This window comes from Alexandromys fortis, unplaced genomic scaffold, assembly GCF_014885135.2.
Source record: "Alexandromys fortis isolate MF-2015 unplaced genomic scaffold, M_Fortis_MF-2015_v1.1 scaffold_53, whole genome shotgun sequence".
Taxonomy (NCBI): domain Eukaryota; kingdom Metazoa; phylum Chordata; class Mammalia; order Rodentia; family Cricetidae; genus Alexandromys; species Alexandromys fortis.
Window position 1 is genome coordinate 8260316 of NW_026067939.1, and position 18309 is coordinate 8278624.

Genomic DNA, 18309 nt, shown 5'->3' on the forward strand with positions numbered 1-18309 from the left:
GTGAGTCGACGCAGGAGTCATTAAGGTGTGTGGGAAAATGTGAGTCCTAATTTCAAAGAGAAACCTTTCCTCAGTGGGACAGACAATGGATGATAAGAGAGTAAAGCAAAAGTCTTTCTGGTTGCATATGTGCTCATGAACATGTATGCAAATATTCATATAAACATAATAATAAATAAAATTTACAAAATATGATGCAGAATGATAGATGAAATTAGAATCTTATTTCCCACATGCTTTCGTGTGGAAATATACAAACATGTACATATGTATAAAACACAAACAAATATTAAACATAAATAAGGTGGAAAAGAACAGACAAGACCCTAGGCATTTCATCTGTAAACTTGAAAACATGTATACATACAAACAATATATGCAGAAATAAGTATTATAGCAATGTAATCACAACTTGTTATATTTGACAAAGGAAAAGAAAAATCAGTGACTTTAGATTTCAAAAATTTAACAGCTTATGATTTAGAAATATATTTTAGAAATTTGTTAGTTAACAAAAACTTTGTCTTAACTAAGGGTAATTAGAAAATAAAACTTACCTGGAGTAAAAGGAGGGTAATTCAATTCATTGACAGCGCAGCCTTTCAGAGAACCTTGAATAAAGCTGGAAACTTCATTCATGTCCTAAGTGGAGAGAAAAGGGAAAATAGCATCAGGTAAAAATGAATAATAGCAGATTTCTTATGCTATTTAAAAAGACATCCTTAAAATTGCTTATCTCGCATATTACATGACAGACCTAAAAACAGGGTGCATATGATAGGATAAGAACTTTAGACAGGAGAAAAGGATTTTAAATATTAAAAATACCTCTCATTTTATAGAACTACAAATCTACACAAAGCACACTGTGCCTTCAATAAACAACTTTCAGAGAGTTGTTTCAATCTTCTCACTGTGACTTATTTAAACCCTTGCCCTGCAAATTCATTCTTATACATATTTGGCTTTGATGGGCAGTTATCTAGATTTCATCATGTACTCAGCCTATTGCTGATAACTATATTCACTTAGTCCGCAGCTTGCAAACTGTCATAAACCATGGAAGCATGGGATCATAGGAGCATCACAAAAAACCTGAAAGATTTCCAAGAAGCCTTAAGTTATCTTAATTTTTTCTAAGAAAGTGTTAATCACATTTATTTTTGAAAATGTGTTGAGGAATTATTTTAAGGCATCTGTGATGTGATATTCTTGTTTGTCAATTGTATTACACTTGTAGTTAACAAAAGCTCAAGCAGCTCAATACAGCTGGGAGGAATTTTTCCTAATTACACTGTTTGAAGTAATTTAATTAAGATCCACCTTAAATCTGGGCCACACAGCTGATAGCAACCAAACCTTGTCACTAAAGTATCGCATAATTGCTTTCTAATAAACATTGCATGGTCTACAAGAGCTAGTTCCAGGACAGGCTCCAAAGCCACAGAGAAACCCTGTCTCGAAAAAAAAAAAAAATCATTGTTTTCTGAATGGTAGTAGGAAATTACCGACTTGGAGACTAGTGAGAAAATAAACCTAAAACACATGATAGATATTTGATTATTCTTTCTGCTGTGTAAGTATAAACAGTGTGACATCATAGAATTATAATAAACATTCCCTATACCCTTCTTCTGTGAAAGTCTGCACAGGAATCGTGACATCACAGATGACTTTCCGTGTTCGTCCTCCTCAAACATGGATAATTCAACAATTAAAACAAAACTCCCAATTAGGTAAATTAATGATTAACTAATTATATAATACAGTTTGCTCATTAAGATGGTAACAGACCTAGACAACCAAGGAAAACCCATCTACAACATCTATCGCTCTACAGAGCTGTTATGCTTTTTTTAACCTCTGTTTCGTGTGTGTGTGTGTGTGTTCTGGCTTATGTTAAGTTTATTCTAAAACTAGTGTTTAGAATGTATTATTGTCCTCCAGTAAAGTTAGAGTCACAATAAACACAAGTTTACTTTGACTTTCATCTGACTGACCTTTAAATGACTGAGCTGTGATTAAATAAAATTAGGAAAAACAAGGAAACAATATCATCCCAAGAGTTTTCCAAGAATTATAATTTTCTTTAATGACTTCAAAAATGTATAAATAATCTAGGAATTAAATTTTAATTGCTTTGAAATAAAATACAGGCTACTGCAATTTTAGATTGTTCTTGTCCACTTACTGGAAGGGAAGCCTCCTAAGGTGGGTGGACACTAGTGGTACATGGTGCTGGTGATTTTCATATGTGCTCTGAAATTGTACTATTTTTATTAGGTGTGTCCCCAAATAAATCTTCTCGGATAAAAATGATAGACCAAAAAGATATAATTCCTTATATAAAAATTATTTTTTTCTTCAAAGTCCACTAGTTGGGAAGAAAAGAAAAATCTAAATTTACACTTTTAAATATTGTTTCCTTTCTTCCACATGAATAGTGTTTCTGTTTTAGAAAGTGATAGAAAATGCTTAAATTTTATTTAGAATACATTCTATATAGAGATATATAATGCATGTGTGTGTTTATGGATAAATCATTTTGTGATCACCAAATAGAACTATTTGTTGACAATAGCCACTTACAATCCACAGTCCATCATATTCCACTTCATTATGGAAGATATTACATTCATTTGCCCACCACTCAATGGTTTGGGGTTTAGTAAAATCAGGATACACTGTTAATCCTGGCCAAACCTAGAGGAAGAGTTCATCCACATGAGCACATGAATAAAAGAGAACTTAAAACATAAGTGCTATTTCACACACATGTACTTAATAATCATATCAGTATTGTATTTCAGTAGGTTTGTATGATGCATGTGCAGTCCACATTCAAAATTATCTGGACATTATGTTAAACTCCCTTAAGGGAAAATTGGTTAGTAAATATAAAAAAAGAAGTATTAAGTATTCAGAAGAGAAAACACGGGAATAGATGCCATCAAGTGTAGAGGTAATCATAACTCTTAGTATTCGTGTAGATTAGATTAGTAAACCAGAGTACTATAATGTATTCCAGTTTCATTAATTAAAAACATGTCACTTCATTTCCAGACACATCTCTTTCCAAAAGCTTCAAGAGAAGAAAATTTCATTATTATAACAATATACACTAGACACTTTCTGCATTCTAAAAATTTTTATATTTTTTAACATAATATTCACTAGAAATTTGAGAGATATACTTTTATCATCATTTTACATTTCAAGTATGTTAATTAAATCCATCTTGCAGGTGAGACATGTCACACAGACAAATCGAATAGGATGTTCAAGACCATACTCCTCACATTCCTGGTTGGCAGGAATTTACATTTAAAGCATCAAAGACCAGACCCTATGATATCAAAGACTTTATCTATTTATTATGTATTCCTTTTCAAACTCTAATTTATTATATATTCACTCAATAATAGCATTAATAAAGAATAACAGGATTTTTGTTAATTAAGACAAGGATATATAGTTTTAAAACCATATAAACACAATTGCTTGCTAATCTGCTCAGGAACAAAATGTCAAGTTTTAAGAATACATACTGAAACATTACTGGGTAGCAACAGCAAGGTCATGTTTGGCACTTGTGAAGTCTATAATCATGGGAAAAAATGCTGCCCTAAAAATTTAAGCTTACTAATTGCAGTAAGGATAGGTAGGATATTTGTCAATGTCATAAATAATAGTTTAATAAATACATATTTGAAAATTGCTATTTTCTTTTGCAGTTTTCTTTAGTTTTATTAAAACCACAGCATTGAATACCAACTCCATGTATAGAGTCATTATTTGCTATTGACAAGACTTATGAGTATACTCTAAAAAGAATATTTATTCTGTTGAAATATATGCATCGCAGCTTGAGCAGGTGGCTATGTCAGTAAAGTGCTTGCCACATAAGCATGAGATTAGCATTTAGATTCCCAGGGCAATCTGAAATCCCAGCACTCCTAAAGTAAGATTGAAGGAAACAAGAGAACCCTTGCAAGTTCCTGGAACGGCCTAGTGCAGCAAACAAGGACTCTGTCTCAAACAGGGTGGAAGGCAAGGACTGACACCCCGTTATTGTCTGACCTTTGCTAGCACACATAAGCCGGAACTCATATGGACAAATATACAGATTTACTGACAGACAGATGCATATAAAAATGCGCATTTATCTAAAAGCTAGGCACATTTTGAATTCCTTCAAAACTGGCTCTGTAATCTTTGAAATTTCATTTTAATTTTCTATATTTCAGTTTTCTTCCTTTGAAGTAATTTCAATAAATGCATGTTATTTTGATGTTTAAAAGGAATTCATAAAACTCAGTGCCTGTATATAGTTACTCAGTTTGCACTTGCAAATATTTTATATTAAGTTATCTATGCAAACCTTACAGAATTTTTGTAGGACTTTAGACAGTGTATCAGATTTATTGTTTATTGGTTTTGATTTTAACTATTCACTTTAAATGACCGGCTATCGACTTTTCACAACTAGATTCTTTTAAAGACTAATGCATGTTTATTTGAGTAAAATATCCTTGCATAATTATAATTCAAATCCAAAGAGGAAAACACACACACACACACACACCACACATGTATGAACAAAATTGGAAACCAGAACCAATTGAACTTAATAAATTTGAGAACTTACCTCTCCAATAAGTGGTGTCGTTCCATCTGGCTCACTCACCCAAACATTTTGTTCATTACCCCTCGTATATGTTCCATATTCTGCTCCATTGGCTCGTCGATCTATAGATATCGCAGGGTCCTGATAACGAAATAAGATTCTGTAGGCAATATTTTAATGTACAATTGTATAATAATAAAAATGTTTTACTAATTTATCCTTACCAGGATGATAACATATTTTTGTCCGTGGTCATGTAAATCTTTAGCAAATTCAGGAAGCCCACTGAAATTAACACTATCATAAGTAAAGTCTTTTTTGTCTTCCATGTAGTCAATATCGGTGACTTGTGCATCCTGGAAATTAGCAAAAAGTGCTTCAGTGAGAGTTGAAAGAGCTTTCTTGTAATGCCAATCTTTAAGCACAAACATTTGTTTCATTCAGAGAGAAAGTAACATAACAATGAACTCAACAAGGTCATGGGAAGGCAGTCTAGTGTACTTTATTCTCAAAATTTGGAAGGTAAAGTAGGAGGTCCTTAAAATCAAGAACAGCCTGAACTACAGAGTGGAGACATTGTTTCAAGGAAAAAAAATGAAAAGTTAATGTATATTTCATTTTATATAAAGAAGAAATAATAATTTTGTAAAATTATTTGCTTTCATTTATATGGCTCATTTAGTTTGCTTCCTCTCTTTAGTGCTGGTTATGAAAGCTAGAGTCTAATGAATATTCTTCTAGCAAACCACTCTCTTAGCCCCTAGATTATATCTTTTTCATGTGGAAAAGGCTTAAACTACTATTAATTGAAATTTGTCATTGGTGAGTTTCATTCATGTCATATCTGTGTGTGTATAAAACATTTAAAAAACAAAATTTTATTTAGCAAATTTAAAATTAGGTATAAAATATATACCTAAATGTGTATAATTGCTAACTGCATTCCTTATACCCACAGATAAGTGTACCTTTTACTCCTAAGCAAAGAAACCTCTTTTTGGAGCCAGTGAAGACCTTTACAGAAATCCACAACTGATGAAAAGGCTTCGGACAGCTGATGTTGGTGTCCCCAACCCTGATTGATACATCTACAGTGCAATCCCTACAGACTCAGGGAATATTGCACAAGAATACGCAGGGAGATTGTAAGAGTCGGAGGTCCAGGACATCTGCTGTAAGATAGTGTCTTTCTATGTGACATCATAAAATCTTAATATGGTCATCTAAGGGTCATCTAAGCTTGAACCGCTCAATGACAGTGCCAGCTGGTATATCAGCATTGATGGTAGAAATCTCACAAAAATTCAAACTTAAGTGAAGATTTCTAGTGAAAACATGGCAACTGAGAGAGGAAAAATCAGTCTTCTCCAGGGACAAGCCCTGGAATAGGTTGTTTAATACTACGTGGTCAACTTTAAATACACATTTATATGCACATAGCAGTAATTAAATAAGAAGCTATGGATTTGAGAAGAAATGGTGGGAACCCAGGAGGGATGAGAAGACTGAGAGGGAGGGTGCAAATGATTAAATACAGCACTCAATTATGAATTTTCAAAAATCATATTAAAAATTGACAACAAATATTTTCATTTTGATAAAACTCCTGATAACATCTTCAAAATATGTTTAATCAAATAAGAAGAGACCATTAACTTGAGAAAAGCAAGAAGGTATAAATGAGAAGGTCTCAAGGGAAGAAAGGAAAGTAAGAAATGATGTAAACATATTAATAATTTCAAAAAAGAAAAAAGAAAATAAATTCAATCAACCTGTGGACATCATATAAGAATGTAGAATAAATTTACCATGTATCACTTTTATAATTACAAATGTTCTAGATCATCAGTGTAACATAGTTTGTCCTGACACTTTCGTCATTTCCTGTTATGTTTAAATGCTTGTCCTTTATCCCCCATCCCTAGCAACCTTCCTTCTCCTTACATATGGAATGCCGGCTTCCCGGTTTCTTCTGACGACTTCTTTCACTGCATCTAGTGACTGGTAATTCCAGCGACTCAGTTGAAAGCCAAGACTCCAGTATGCAGGCATTGCTGGTCGACCAATGAGCTTGAGGAGGAACGGCACTCAGTTAGTTTCGACAAAGAGAGATGTCTTTAGGATTACTAATATTAATGTGCTCTTTATTCTACAATTCCTCTAGTATTCGCTGAACTATATGCTATAAATACAGACTCCCATCTAAATTCTTTGTTTCTCATCAAAATCTCCAAGAATCTTCTTATAAAACATTAAGTTTTTGTTCTGTCCCACATCTTTGTGTGTGTGTGTGTGTGTGTGTGTTAAAGAAAACCCCAGGAAAATAATATTTGCAAGATATATTTGTCTGTCATGGAAAATTACTGACAAGAATTAATGTATGCCCGATGCATGAGCTAGCTTGTATGAGCCCATTCCCTATGTGAGGATGCCATGGTCAGTATTAATGCAGGAGGAAGGGCCTTGGTCCCACCCCACCTTAATGTGCCAGACTTTGTTGACTTCTTATGTCAGCCCTTACCCATTGGGAGGAGTGAATGGGAAGTGGACTTAGGGGGAGGGATAGGTGGGGGAGAACTGTGATTGAAATATAAATGAAATTTTAAAAATTAAATTAAAATAAAAAAGAACTAAAGCATAGTAAAAAAAGAAATTATAACACAAAAGTATGCTTTTTGTCATTCACTCATTTCCTATTTTGATCACAACTGTGAATGGCCTATACTTTCATTGACTATTTCTATTCTCCCAAATATTGTACTTTCTTTTGATTTATTTTATCAAAAACTATCATGACAAAATAAAGTTTTTATCTGTAATGTTTCAAATAAATATGATTTCTGAGGTTAGCTATCTCATCATAAAAATTAATCAAAATAAAAATATACATTTACGTAAATTCAGGTTTCATTATATATGGAAATAATGAAGATTATCAGCTAATGTCCTTAAATTTTGTTAAGAAACATACGTGTAGAGAAGAAGTCCTATGCATGCAACTAGAAATTATTAAACAACTTATGAAACAAATTAATGTAGGAAAATAATTGACAAACTCAGTCTGAAACCAACCTCTTGGTATTGTTGAACTACTTCTTCTGGTGTGTCTCCAAGAAATATATAGAAGTCTAGTATGCCTCCAGTAACTCTGTAAGTAATTATTGGAGTTGGCTGGATGAAGACCTCTACGAAGTAGAAATAGAACAAAATATACATAATTTGAGACATGTCCATAATGATAAAACAACTGTCACACACATTTAAGAGCATCTTGTTAGCCATATCAGTGCACATAATGTTCAATTATTAATAGAAAGTAAGCTACTGAAAATAAGAATAACTTTGGAGAAAGCAGAATGCTACTTGTAAGGCCTGTGACAGGATAGCCAAGACTTCCCTTTCCAGAGTTGCCATGGCTACTCTAGAAAATGCAGAGCAGAGCATAGAGGGTCAGACTCCTAGCAAGATTAAATGTCTTGCTAAATTCATATCTCAATTAGCTATTGCAATTTAAGATTAATTGAAACATCATATAACCACACATTAATTTCTAAAAAAATTCCTATATTTTTAACTTAACATTGTACAAGTAATTGACTGGATAATTACGAAACTCACTTCTCTTGCTGAACAATTGTGACACAACACAAGGTGTACTTTCCCAAACAGGAACACTCACAATTAAAACCCAATTTTAAAACCTTCCAATAAAATTTCACATGCTGTCACTATTTATCTTGTTTATTTTGAAGTCAAACATCTATGATAGGAATCAAAAGAGTAGTTGAACATGTCAAGATAAATTTCACGTAAACATCAAATGAATGATTTTTACCCATTGCGTTGCTGTTCATGAGAAAAACACCATAAGACTTCCCGGTGTTATCTTCAATGCCCATGAAGAATGTCTGATGCCCGTAGAGATTATGGTTATTCTGAAAGGTGAAGTTCAAAGATTAAATATTGAACTGAATGTAAAGTGAAGAAAAAGTAAGCTGAAATGGATTTTACTTAAAACTTGCTTACTTTTTCAATTTATCCTCCTATAGCTCTATACTAATTTCCCTTACTATATATTACATAAAGGATTATAGTATAAAAATAATATAATGTACTTCAGTAAATAGTTTTCGTATTTGCAAAAGAGACGTTAACATGTATTAATAGATCACTTGCTTCTCTTTGCTTTATTATAATTAAATATATTTAAATAAGTCATTCAAATATATACATTCAACGGGATCCATTTTTTCTTCCTACAGGACACAGAGAAAGCTGTCTATCCTACATTCTGCAGTGTGTTTGTTAAGAGAAGATGAGGGCATGGGATGGTGCAGGTGAGTCCTAAAAATGATGGTGAAAGGAAAGTTAAGTCTTTCTTACTGCTTTTATATAGAAACCATTTTATATAAATAGTAAAAAACTATTTTATATAGATAATATTGTCAAATGCCATAAATGTATCAGCTTCTCTACTGTAATGATTTCATGTCTAAAGCCAAGAAAATACCGTACATCACCAGGAAGTTCATCTCGAGTAAAGATTGGCCACGTTTTCCAGTATAAATCATGACGAAATCTCTTATGAATATGCTCCCCAAAGCCATAAATGTATTCACTTGGAAGTTTTGTTGAAATCTGCAGATACTGGTTAGAGTACACCAGAGGACCAACACTGGTATCAAACCTGAACCACAAAATAAAAAGAAATGGTTTGTGTACAGAAGAAATATTTCCTCCTTTCAGTTAACATCATCCATGATTTCTAAAGCATCCGCCTTCAGCTGCAGTCCTTATTGAAAACCCAAACTGTTCCACAAATAGAACTTGTTTATGGTATCAGCGTAACTTTGTTTCCATCAATACAGTTTCTCACAGGCATTCTACTCTCTAGTCCTCTTCAGGTCTCAGAATATCACTACCACTGTCACTTGTGCTAGTCAGAAACAACTTACATATGAATAAATAATAGATGTATACACAAATAAATAAAGCAAGACACGTTCTCAACGAGTATAACCCAGGTCCGGACTGTGTTTGTTGTGTTTGGTACTGCATCATTCTACTGATTTCATTCATGATAAAAATTAATTTCAAAATCAGGGTTTTGAAATTCAATAAAACATGTCATGTCAAAATTTTGAAAACACATTCTTCATTTCTCACTCATTATCAAAAGTCTCCATATCTTCTTCCACTTATCCAACTTGAGAAAAATTGTGTTACTCAATTTTACGGTTAGCATTGTCTAGAGTTCACATGCAATTAATTCAGTAAAGTATTTCTCTTTCTGTATTGGACTTCTCTGCTTAGAAGTAAGTACTTTTTAGGAAAGACCACAAAGCAAACTGTAAAAATGTCCAAATCTATTTAGTTAAAATAAATTGATAAGATTTGACTTTCAGCACTATTCAACATTACCTGTATCCTCACTTTTTCCTATTTAAAACTTATTTCTTTTATTTTTAAAACAATCCTTCTTTTGAGATTATGGTATAATTACTACATCATCGTTCCTTCCTTTTTTCTTCCAAACCTTCCCATATACTCCTGCTTACCTGCTTTAAAATCTGTACCTTTTTACTATTAATTCTTGTTACATACATGTGTGTGTGTGTGTGTGCATGCGCACATCGTATGCAATGCTGCCTGTATAAAGGCTCAAATTTTTACAGTAAATTACTAAGTTTTTTGCACCAATTACTCCTTGCCCCAGACGATGCATTCTAAATGGGAGTATTCAACTTCTCTTTAACTTGATCTATGTGAGCAAATGATTTGGATATTCCCTTATAAATTAATACCTAACTGAATAGAAACCTGAATATTAATATTAATTAATATTAATTCTGAATATTCTTTCGGGAAGGAGGATATAATGAGCGTAATGTACAGAGCAGCCATTCTTACGTATGAGTTATATTGACAATGTAAAACTGTATCAGCACTTTCTTCCATCTCTGCCTTTAGTTGGGATCAACTGACGTTTTCAAATTGTGTTTTAGTTTATTTCTTTCATGGAAACCAAAATTATTTCATCAGCATAGTATTTATAGATCCTTACTTACACTTTTGGGATATACTTTGTGAACTGGCACTGGAAATCAGAAGTTTGTATCCTCTGGCAACAGAATAAAATTGGCCACCTATTTGAACGGATGTAAAGGCAAAATGAAATTATCACTTACAAGACTCTGTTGTTGCTTTTCCTGATCACTTTGATGCTGAATGGGTTTTCAGTGATTTGAACATTATAAAGTGCACTGTCAGCTGAGATTCCAGGAACATCTTGTACAAACTGATGTGGAACTTCATATCTTTTATTATTTGGATCTGTAATCTGTTAAGATTTTATACATAAACAGTAAGTTATAGAGATACTCCCACCTCTGATTTACTGCATGCAAGCAGTATACATACATACACACATATACATAATTTAATACCTCAATATAAATGTAACATTTGGATGACTTTGCAAGGATAAACCATACAAATTCCTAATGATTAATTATACTTAATTGGTTAAGAAGTTTTCTATATGGTTGGATAAATATATTTATTGATAATATAAGAAAGATATTGTCACTAAGTATAATTTAAAACTACCCTTTAAAGTTTATTATTTTAAGTACCTTAAGTATCTATCTCTATAGATATTCCGATGAAGACTGAATATTTTTAATTTTAATTTTTTAAATAAATAAATTTTTTAATAAATTAAAAACCCAACAAATGAAAAAAATCATGTAGTGAAATTAACCACACCCTAAATCTATACATCTCAATGAATCTCTCTATAAATAGTCATTAAGACAGAAGCTGTGAAGGTTTCCATTGGATTTTAAGCTTGCAGGACAGAATATTTTCTGTGCATGTATCCACATCTTGAAAGAATTAGAACTAGAAAACAAATAGTTATATATTCTCTTTAATATTTGCTGTTTATTACTTCTGTTCAGTACTTACTCCACCCATTATTCTTTTAACTTTTGTGATTATATTTTCTCTAGAATGGAATAGCATACTAAATATATATATATACATATATGCTATTATATGTAAAATTTTATATGCATATACAGATATATATTTATATTTATCTATTCATCTGTTAATTGACTGCTAGTTTTATTCCAGTTTTTGCCACAGTGAATAAAGTGTTTTAAAATTGCTGGATATGGTGGCTCATGCATTTAACCCCAGTATTCAGGAGGTGGAGGAGTGCAGATTTTTCAAGGCTATCCTGGTCTAGAACGCAAGTTCTAGGACAGTCAGGAGGACAACTAAACAGAGAAATTTTGTCTCTAAAACACTATATACAAAAACATCTTTAATGATAAGTTTGGCATACATTGTGGTAATATATCATTTTCAGCATATTCATTCACATGGGGGGTATCTATCTTTTTTTGTGTAAAACTGACATACTACATAAATAATTTAAGTCTTAAAATTTTGAATGTTTTCCTAAAAATTTGCACAATCATCCTTTTCTTCTACAGATTATATGTGTGTATGTGAGTGCATACATCCACAACTAACCCCTTTCTATAAGCCAGCAGTCTCTCTCTTTAAACTCAAGAATGAAGTTCCAGCCATTGATTTCATAAAGCACAATTAACTTCTGTCAACTCAAATTTTAAACTAACATCTTGGAAAGATCTCTCGGTGGGTAAAGAACACTTACTGCGCTAGTAGAGTGAGGACCCAGATTCAATTTCCAGGACCCTTATGGTTGTTAACAGATATTTGTAACTCCCTTCCAGGGCCTGATAACCATGCCTGGCTTCAGTAAGTACTGGGCCTACCCGTAGTGCAAAAACATTCACAAAGACAATACATCTATACACACAAAGTAGACAAATGACGAAAATGCTTTAAATAACAATCCTACAGAGACTACAGTTACATGTCTTTTTTAATACGAACATTTATTGGGCACAAATTCTTCTGAAGACAATAACGTAAGTATTTTAAATAGAATATGTTACTTGAATTCTTGAATTATAACTACATAAGAAACTTTTATTATTGAAATTATCTTCAATGGGAGAATGACACATAAAAGGGTAATTAGTTTGGTAGTCATCTTTTGGAGATAAACGTTTCTCATGGTGGACAAAACATGGTAAGGAAAAGAGTGTGTTCTTCAAGTATACTTTATGTCAAAATCTTTCTAGAAATATTTAAAAGCAAAGGCTGGAGAGATGAATCTCTTGTTAATATGTCATATTGCTCTTACAGAGGTCCTGAATTCAGCGGCCTGCATATTTATGGTGCCTTATAACCATCTTTAACTTCAGTTTTAGGAGATCGATTGGCCTCTTCTGGCCTCCGTGGGCACTGCTCTCATGTGAACACTCACACATAGAGACAGACAAAGTTTGCACATATGAAATAAACAGAAATAAATTTTTAGAAATAGTAAAAGTCAAACCTTGAACCGAAAACGATTTGCGGTTTGTCTCTGAGTTGTGAGGAGGACACTTGAAATGTCATTCCCAAACAGAGAAGGAGAAGCGATCCTGCTCAATGTAGCTTCATGCCCTTAAACAAAATGGAGGGAAGCACATACGTTTGGAATAGTTATAAATATTAACATTTTTTACTAATTTATATATTTTAATATTTTTCTAATAGTATCACAAATAACTGTTTCTTTTTATATTGCAAGATGAAACCATGAAAAATATCTTAATATAACATTCAAAAATTTTGCTCTATTTACTTTTGGAATTCTATTGATGATACTATTTTCATCAAAAACTAAAATAAACTCTTTCTACTCAGAACACGCACTGAACTCCTTACCTGTTTCTTTTGTGTTTATTGACTCAGCACTATAGCCATGGTTGTTTGAGAAGAAGCACCAGGGAATGACAGAGCTGTTCCCTGGGCGCCAGCAACAGCCACGCTCTGCACATTTTGCCTGGGAAAATATTTTCAATGAATAACATGAATGGCATTATAATAAGATGTACTAGTATCTGTATTACTATTATCAGTTTCAGTATGCACGTTTTAAAACATTTTACCCTCTCATAATTATGTTTTTCCCTTCATCATTATACTAGTGAATAAGAATTTGAATACTTATGTTGTGTTTATAAGACAGCAAAGTCAGGTGAATTTACATAAATGAAAATTTAGATTTAGTTCAATCCCATGTAACTTATAGCAATGACTAGGGCTTACAAATAGGATCTTGTACGTGCTAGATTACTGCTCCTTCATCACAGTCTCAGCCCAAAGTTTTATAACAAGTTGTCAGTCATTAATTAGTTAAACATCTTGGTAGCTGAGTAATATTAAAGTCAGAACAAATTACTATAATTTAATAAACATTACAAAATGTTGACTTACAGTGATTTTACTAACTACATGAGAAAAACATATAAATTAGAAAACTCCGTAAGTGCAAGCATACTTAAAATGTTGAATGGCATGGTGATATTAGCATAATTGAAAAGCCATATTTTCAATTATGAAACATTTTTTTCAAACTTAATACTGGTATAATATTCACATAATTTTTTGTGAAAACAATATTTCAAGTGCTGCATGCTAACCAACTGAAAGTCCACGTCAAATTGCTATCTTCATATCACATTAAAATGGCTCCATTTTTGAAACATTACACACAAGAGTGCAAAAGGATCAGTTGATACTTCTCATAATATCATATATGTAAGCCTTTATTTGAACAATTTTATCTCTAGTTATAGAACCTATCCAAACATCCTTAATGACACAAAGTTATATATGTTGTAAAATGAAGGAAGAATACTCAGCCCATATTCTTGATTTCTGGCACATTTTATATCTTATTCATCCATCATTTGCTTTATCAGTGTTTTATAGTAAAAAAAATCCCTTTTAAAATTATCTTATTAAAATCATTTATTATACTAGTTAATGACTAATGCCTACTGAGTTTATGGAACATGAGCTAAGCCTGAACTTTGCACCCACTTTCAGAACTCCTCTGACATACTCATTTAGCCTTGAGAAGCTCTTTGAATTTCCAATTATGTCTAAAGTTCAATGAGGGAGAGTTATTAACTGAATTTCTTTTAAACTATTTTAACTAAACTTGAGTTTATTTTTTATCTGAATGTCAAGAAACTCTCTTCCTGTTGCTGTCTCCTTTTACCTGGACTTCATTCCCTGTACTTTGGATAAGCCCAGACCTTACAATGCTATGTAAGCCCAATCCCACTGGGGTGTGTTGAAGACATGGATTTATATTTTTGGCTAATTTACCCAGGCTTGCCTCAGACTTATGATCATCTTATCTTCGGTTCTCTTGTAGCTGGAATTACAGCCATGAAACATATGTTGGACCTATTTTGTCTTTTTTAATGACAAATGCAAATATATTTGCCGAAGTAGAGTTGACTTCATTAGCTTAGTTTTATTACTATTAGTTCATTACTAAGCACACGAAAATAAAAATATTCTTTAGCAACTTAATGGATTGAATAACAATAAAGAACTAAAGATCGCATCAAACCTAAATCACTGCCTCTTTATATGGTACTTTCTTAGAAGACCAATATGCTTCCTAAAAGGATTGAGTGTTAATCTTCAATCATGTATTGAGAATAGTAATCAGAATATCAACTTCCCTTCATCTGTAACAGTAATCACTGATCTATTTAGCTGCTTCATTGGTGAGCAATAGGAGATAGTAATGTAAGTACACTATTATGATTAATACTCCATTTATTTATTTAGTTTTTGATAATTTAAAAATAAAATCCTGTGTAAATTAAAGGTCTGCCAATATTTTATTATTTTGTTTGATAGGGAATGTTGAAGTGAGATTCAAACACAAATATTATAGAACTTGTCAAATATGGATATAAAAGTCATATACTTATTGACTTTTCGCAAATTTTTTGAATTAAAAAGTCTGGGTCATGGTCTGCTTACATGAATCTAACCAGCTTCTCTACTAATTGTCATAGAATAACATATAAATATATTTAGAAAGTGAATAGTATTTAATTTTCTAGAAATTCTTCTTTTTTGAGAGTTTTTGAGATAGGGTTTCTCAGTAATTATGGAATCAGTCTTGGAACTCGCTCTGTAGATCTGACTGGCCTCAAACTCACAGATATCCAATTGGGAGACTCTGCTTCCCAAGTGTTGGGATTAAATGTGTTTGCCACTACTTCTTGGTGTGAAATATTTCTTAATGCCACCACTACAAATAATATAGTTTAAACAATTCTCAAGTGTTATTCAAGTGCCCTGTACTATCTGTCATTATACATTAAGAAGCACGGATGCGCAATAAAACTTTCATGAGGACATATAATATCAACAGTAGTTTGGTAAGTATGAATGGATGTTAACCTCTTAATTTGAATTGAACAAAAGAATAGAAAACAGACTTATTAATATCTATTCTTTCATGTATTTATATAGACAAATAATGGGAGCATAAAAATGTTTTTGTTTAGATCTTTAATAATATGAATTAGCTTATATTGAACAGTTATCTGAACATAATGATGTATATATTCCTAAAATCATCCAGAAAAATTTTGGCAGACCTGTGTTGGAGTTTGATCTGGAATGCAGTTTATTCTCTCATTGACAGAATCAGCTTGCTCAGTAGGACACTTTCCAAGGGTTGGAGTTATTACTGGAAGAAAAAAATATGAAAATTATTTTATGTATTTCTCAAGTAATTAATATTTTGTTTAATAAATGGATGTGATGTAGGTGGGTCTTCTGTCTATGTGTTAATTTCATTGGTTAACAAAGAAACTGCCTTGGCTTTTTGATAGGGCAGAACTTAGATAGGCAGAATAGACAGAACTGAATGCTGTGAGGAAGAAGGCAGTGAAGCAGATGCCGTGCCTCTCCTCTCTGAGACAGACGCAGGTTAAGATCTTTCCCCATAAACCACCATCTCATCGTGCTACACACATTACTAAATATGGGTTAAAGCAAGATGTGAGAATTAGCCAATAAGAGGCTGAAACTAATGGGCCAGGCAGTGTTTAAATAAATACAATTTGTGTGTTGTTATTTTGAGTGTAAAGCTAGCCGTGCAGGGAGCCGGGCGGGATGAAAAGCAGGCTTGCTCACCTCCATGCTACAGAGTGGTCCCCATGCTACATGGATGGGTTCATTTTATTTCTAATTAAAATGAAATCAACTGCGGATTTTAGAAGACCTCTAAATTCAAGCATTTGTCAGTAAAACAAAAGGTTTAAATAGTATTTTACAATTGTGTGCGTGGTCTCATATCTAGTAGAGATGAATATTGTCTTTATAAAGCTGTCAACAATAGGGAGAAGATGTGACAGTGGTCAGATCTGTAACAAGTGTTTGACTGAAGTACGATGTATAACATCCTTTTCAGTTCCTATTTGACCGATAGAAAATGGCAATGTGATTATGTTAGGAAAATCTGAATAGAAAGCCAAAGTTTCAAGTCACCTTCTTTGCACTTAGTCATGAAGTCTCTGTTTCATCAGGTATAACAAGGACAAAGAGAATTCTGTCTATTGCATCCATGTATTGTTCAAGTTTTTGAAAACCAAATAAAAAATCTTAGCATCCTCAAAATTGAGTGATAAGATGGGGTGAAGTGGAGGAGATCCCACTGGCAAATTATCTCACCTGTTTCAAAGCTTTACTTCTCTGCCTCATTTCTCTTTCTCAAATAATGTATGCTGGAAAGTCCACTAATGTAAAAGTGCACAGATCCCTTAATTATAGTGCTTCCTACTACAAACATCAGACTCCAGTGGACAGAAAATATTGTAGCTATTTTGGAACATACACTGAGCTCTTCACGTTTCATGTCACTTTTCATAAATTATTTTAAAACTACCTTTGATTTCCTTCATTTATTCATTGACCAGAGGGCATTACTTTGGTCTTGAAAGCAAGAAGGCAACTTGTAACTTGAGAAAGTAAGTTCATTTCTTCTCTCTCCCAGGCACCAACAACAGCAGTTAACACACAGCTACTGTAGTAACATTCCCCTAACTTCCCTTTGCTGCTTAAATGAATAGTATAGCTTACCATCCACACCAGGCACATTTGTTGCTAAGACAACCACTAGAGCAATAGCTATTATTGTCACGATGATAAAGAGGACAATCAGAGTGATCTCTAATCCGCTGAATTTCTTCTTTGCCATCTAGGGAAAGAAAATGTAATGTTTTTATCAGTAAGACACAATTGATGATGAATATTTATATATTAATTTCTAAGCAAACAGAGCTATGGGAATTCATATCTATAACAACAGTAAAAAACGAAACTGCCGTGAGTTGGAAAGAGGTGGGGGTGAGGGGTTTTGGGATAGAGGAAAGAATAGGGGGATATGATCTACTTACATTTTAATCTCAAAAAATATATGTATATATTCAAAATCTAATATAATACAACAAAAGAGATGAAAATTCATAGTACCATGACAACAACCTTTCTTTATGTAGAAAACAAGAACAAAAATTATAGGCAAAGATCAAGTTAGATATGACTATTCAAAAACTCTAGAGGCTAAAATGATCCGTTTTGTAAGTAAAAGTTGCAGCAAAAATCATACAGATCATGCGAATTTTGAACAAAACTTTATAAGCTACAATTTACTACCAATTTTACAAGAGAAATGCCTTATTAGATGGTGGTTTGATGGGTGTTAATTAATG

General features: G+C 32.7%; 1 protein-coding gene across 1 annotated transcript in view; it reads right to left on the bottom strand.

Moving 5' to 3' along the window:
• The window catches only part of Si (sucrase-isomaltase), a 60818-nt gene extending 43023 nt beyond the window's left edge, over positions 1-17795 (bottom strand). The window contains exons 1-13 of the mRNA XM_050147514.1: positions 17678-17795; positions 16192-16283; positions 13442-13559; positions 13068-13177; positions 10816-10967; positions 9143-9314; positions 8463-8562; positions 7700-7812; positions 6572-6697; positions 4852-4983; positions 4649-4768; positions 2590-2703; positions 558-642 (exon numbers count right to left, since the gene is read on the bottom strand). Coding sequence (XP_050003471.1) covers positions 558-642; positions 2590-2703; positions 4649-4768; positions 4852-4983; positions 6572-6697; positions 7700-7812; positions 8463-8562; positions 9143-9314; positions 10816-10967; positions 13068-13177; positions 13442-13559; positions 16192-16283; positions 17678-17795 — 1552 coding nt within the window. The remainder of the gene's footprint in view (positions 1-557; positions 643-2589; positions 2704-4648; positions 4769-4851; positions 4984-6571; positions 6698-7699; positions 7813-8462; positions 8563-9142; positions 9315-10815; positions 10968-13067; positions 13178-13441; positions 13560-16191; positions 16284-17677) is intronic.
• Positions 17796-18309: the final 514 nt, after the last annotated feature.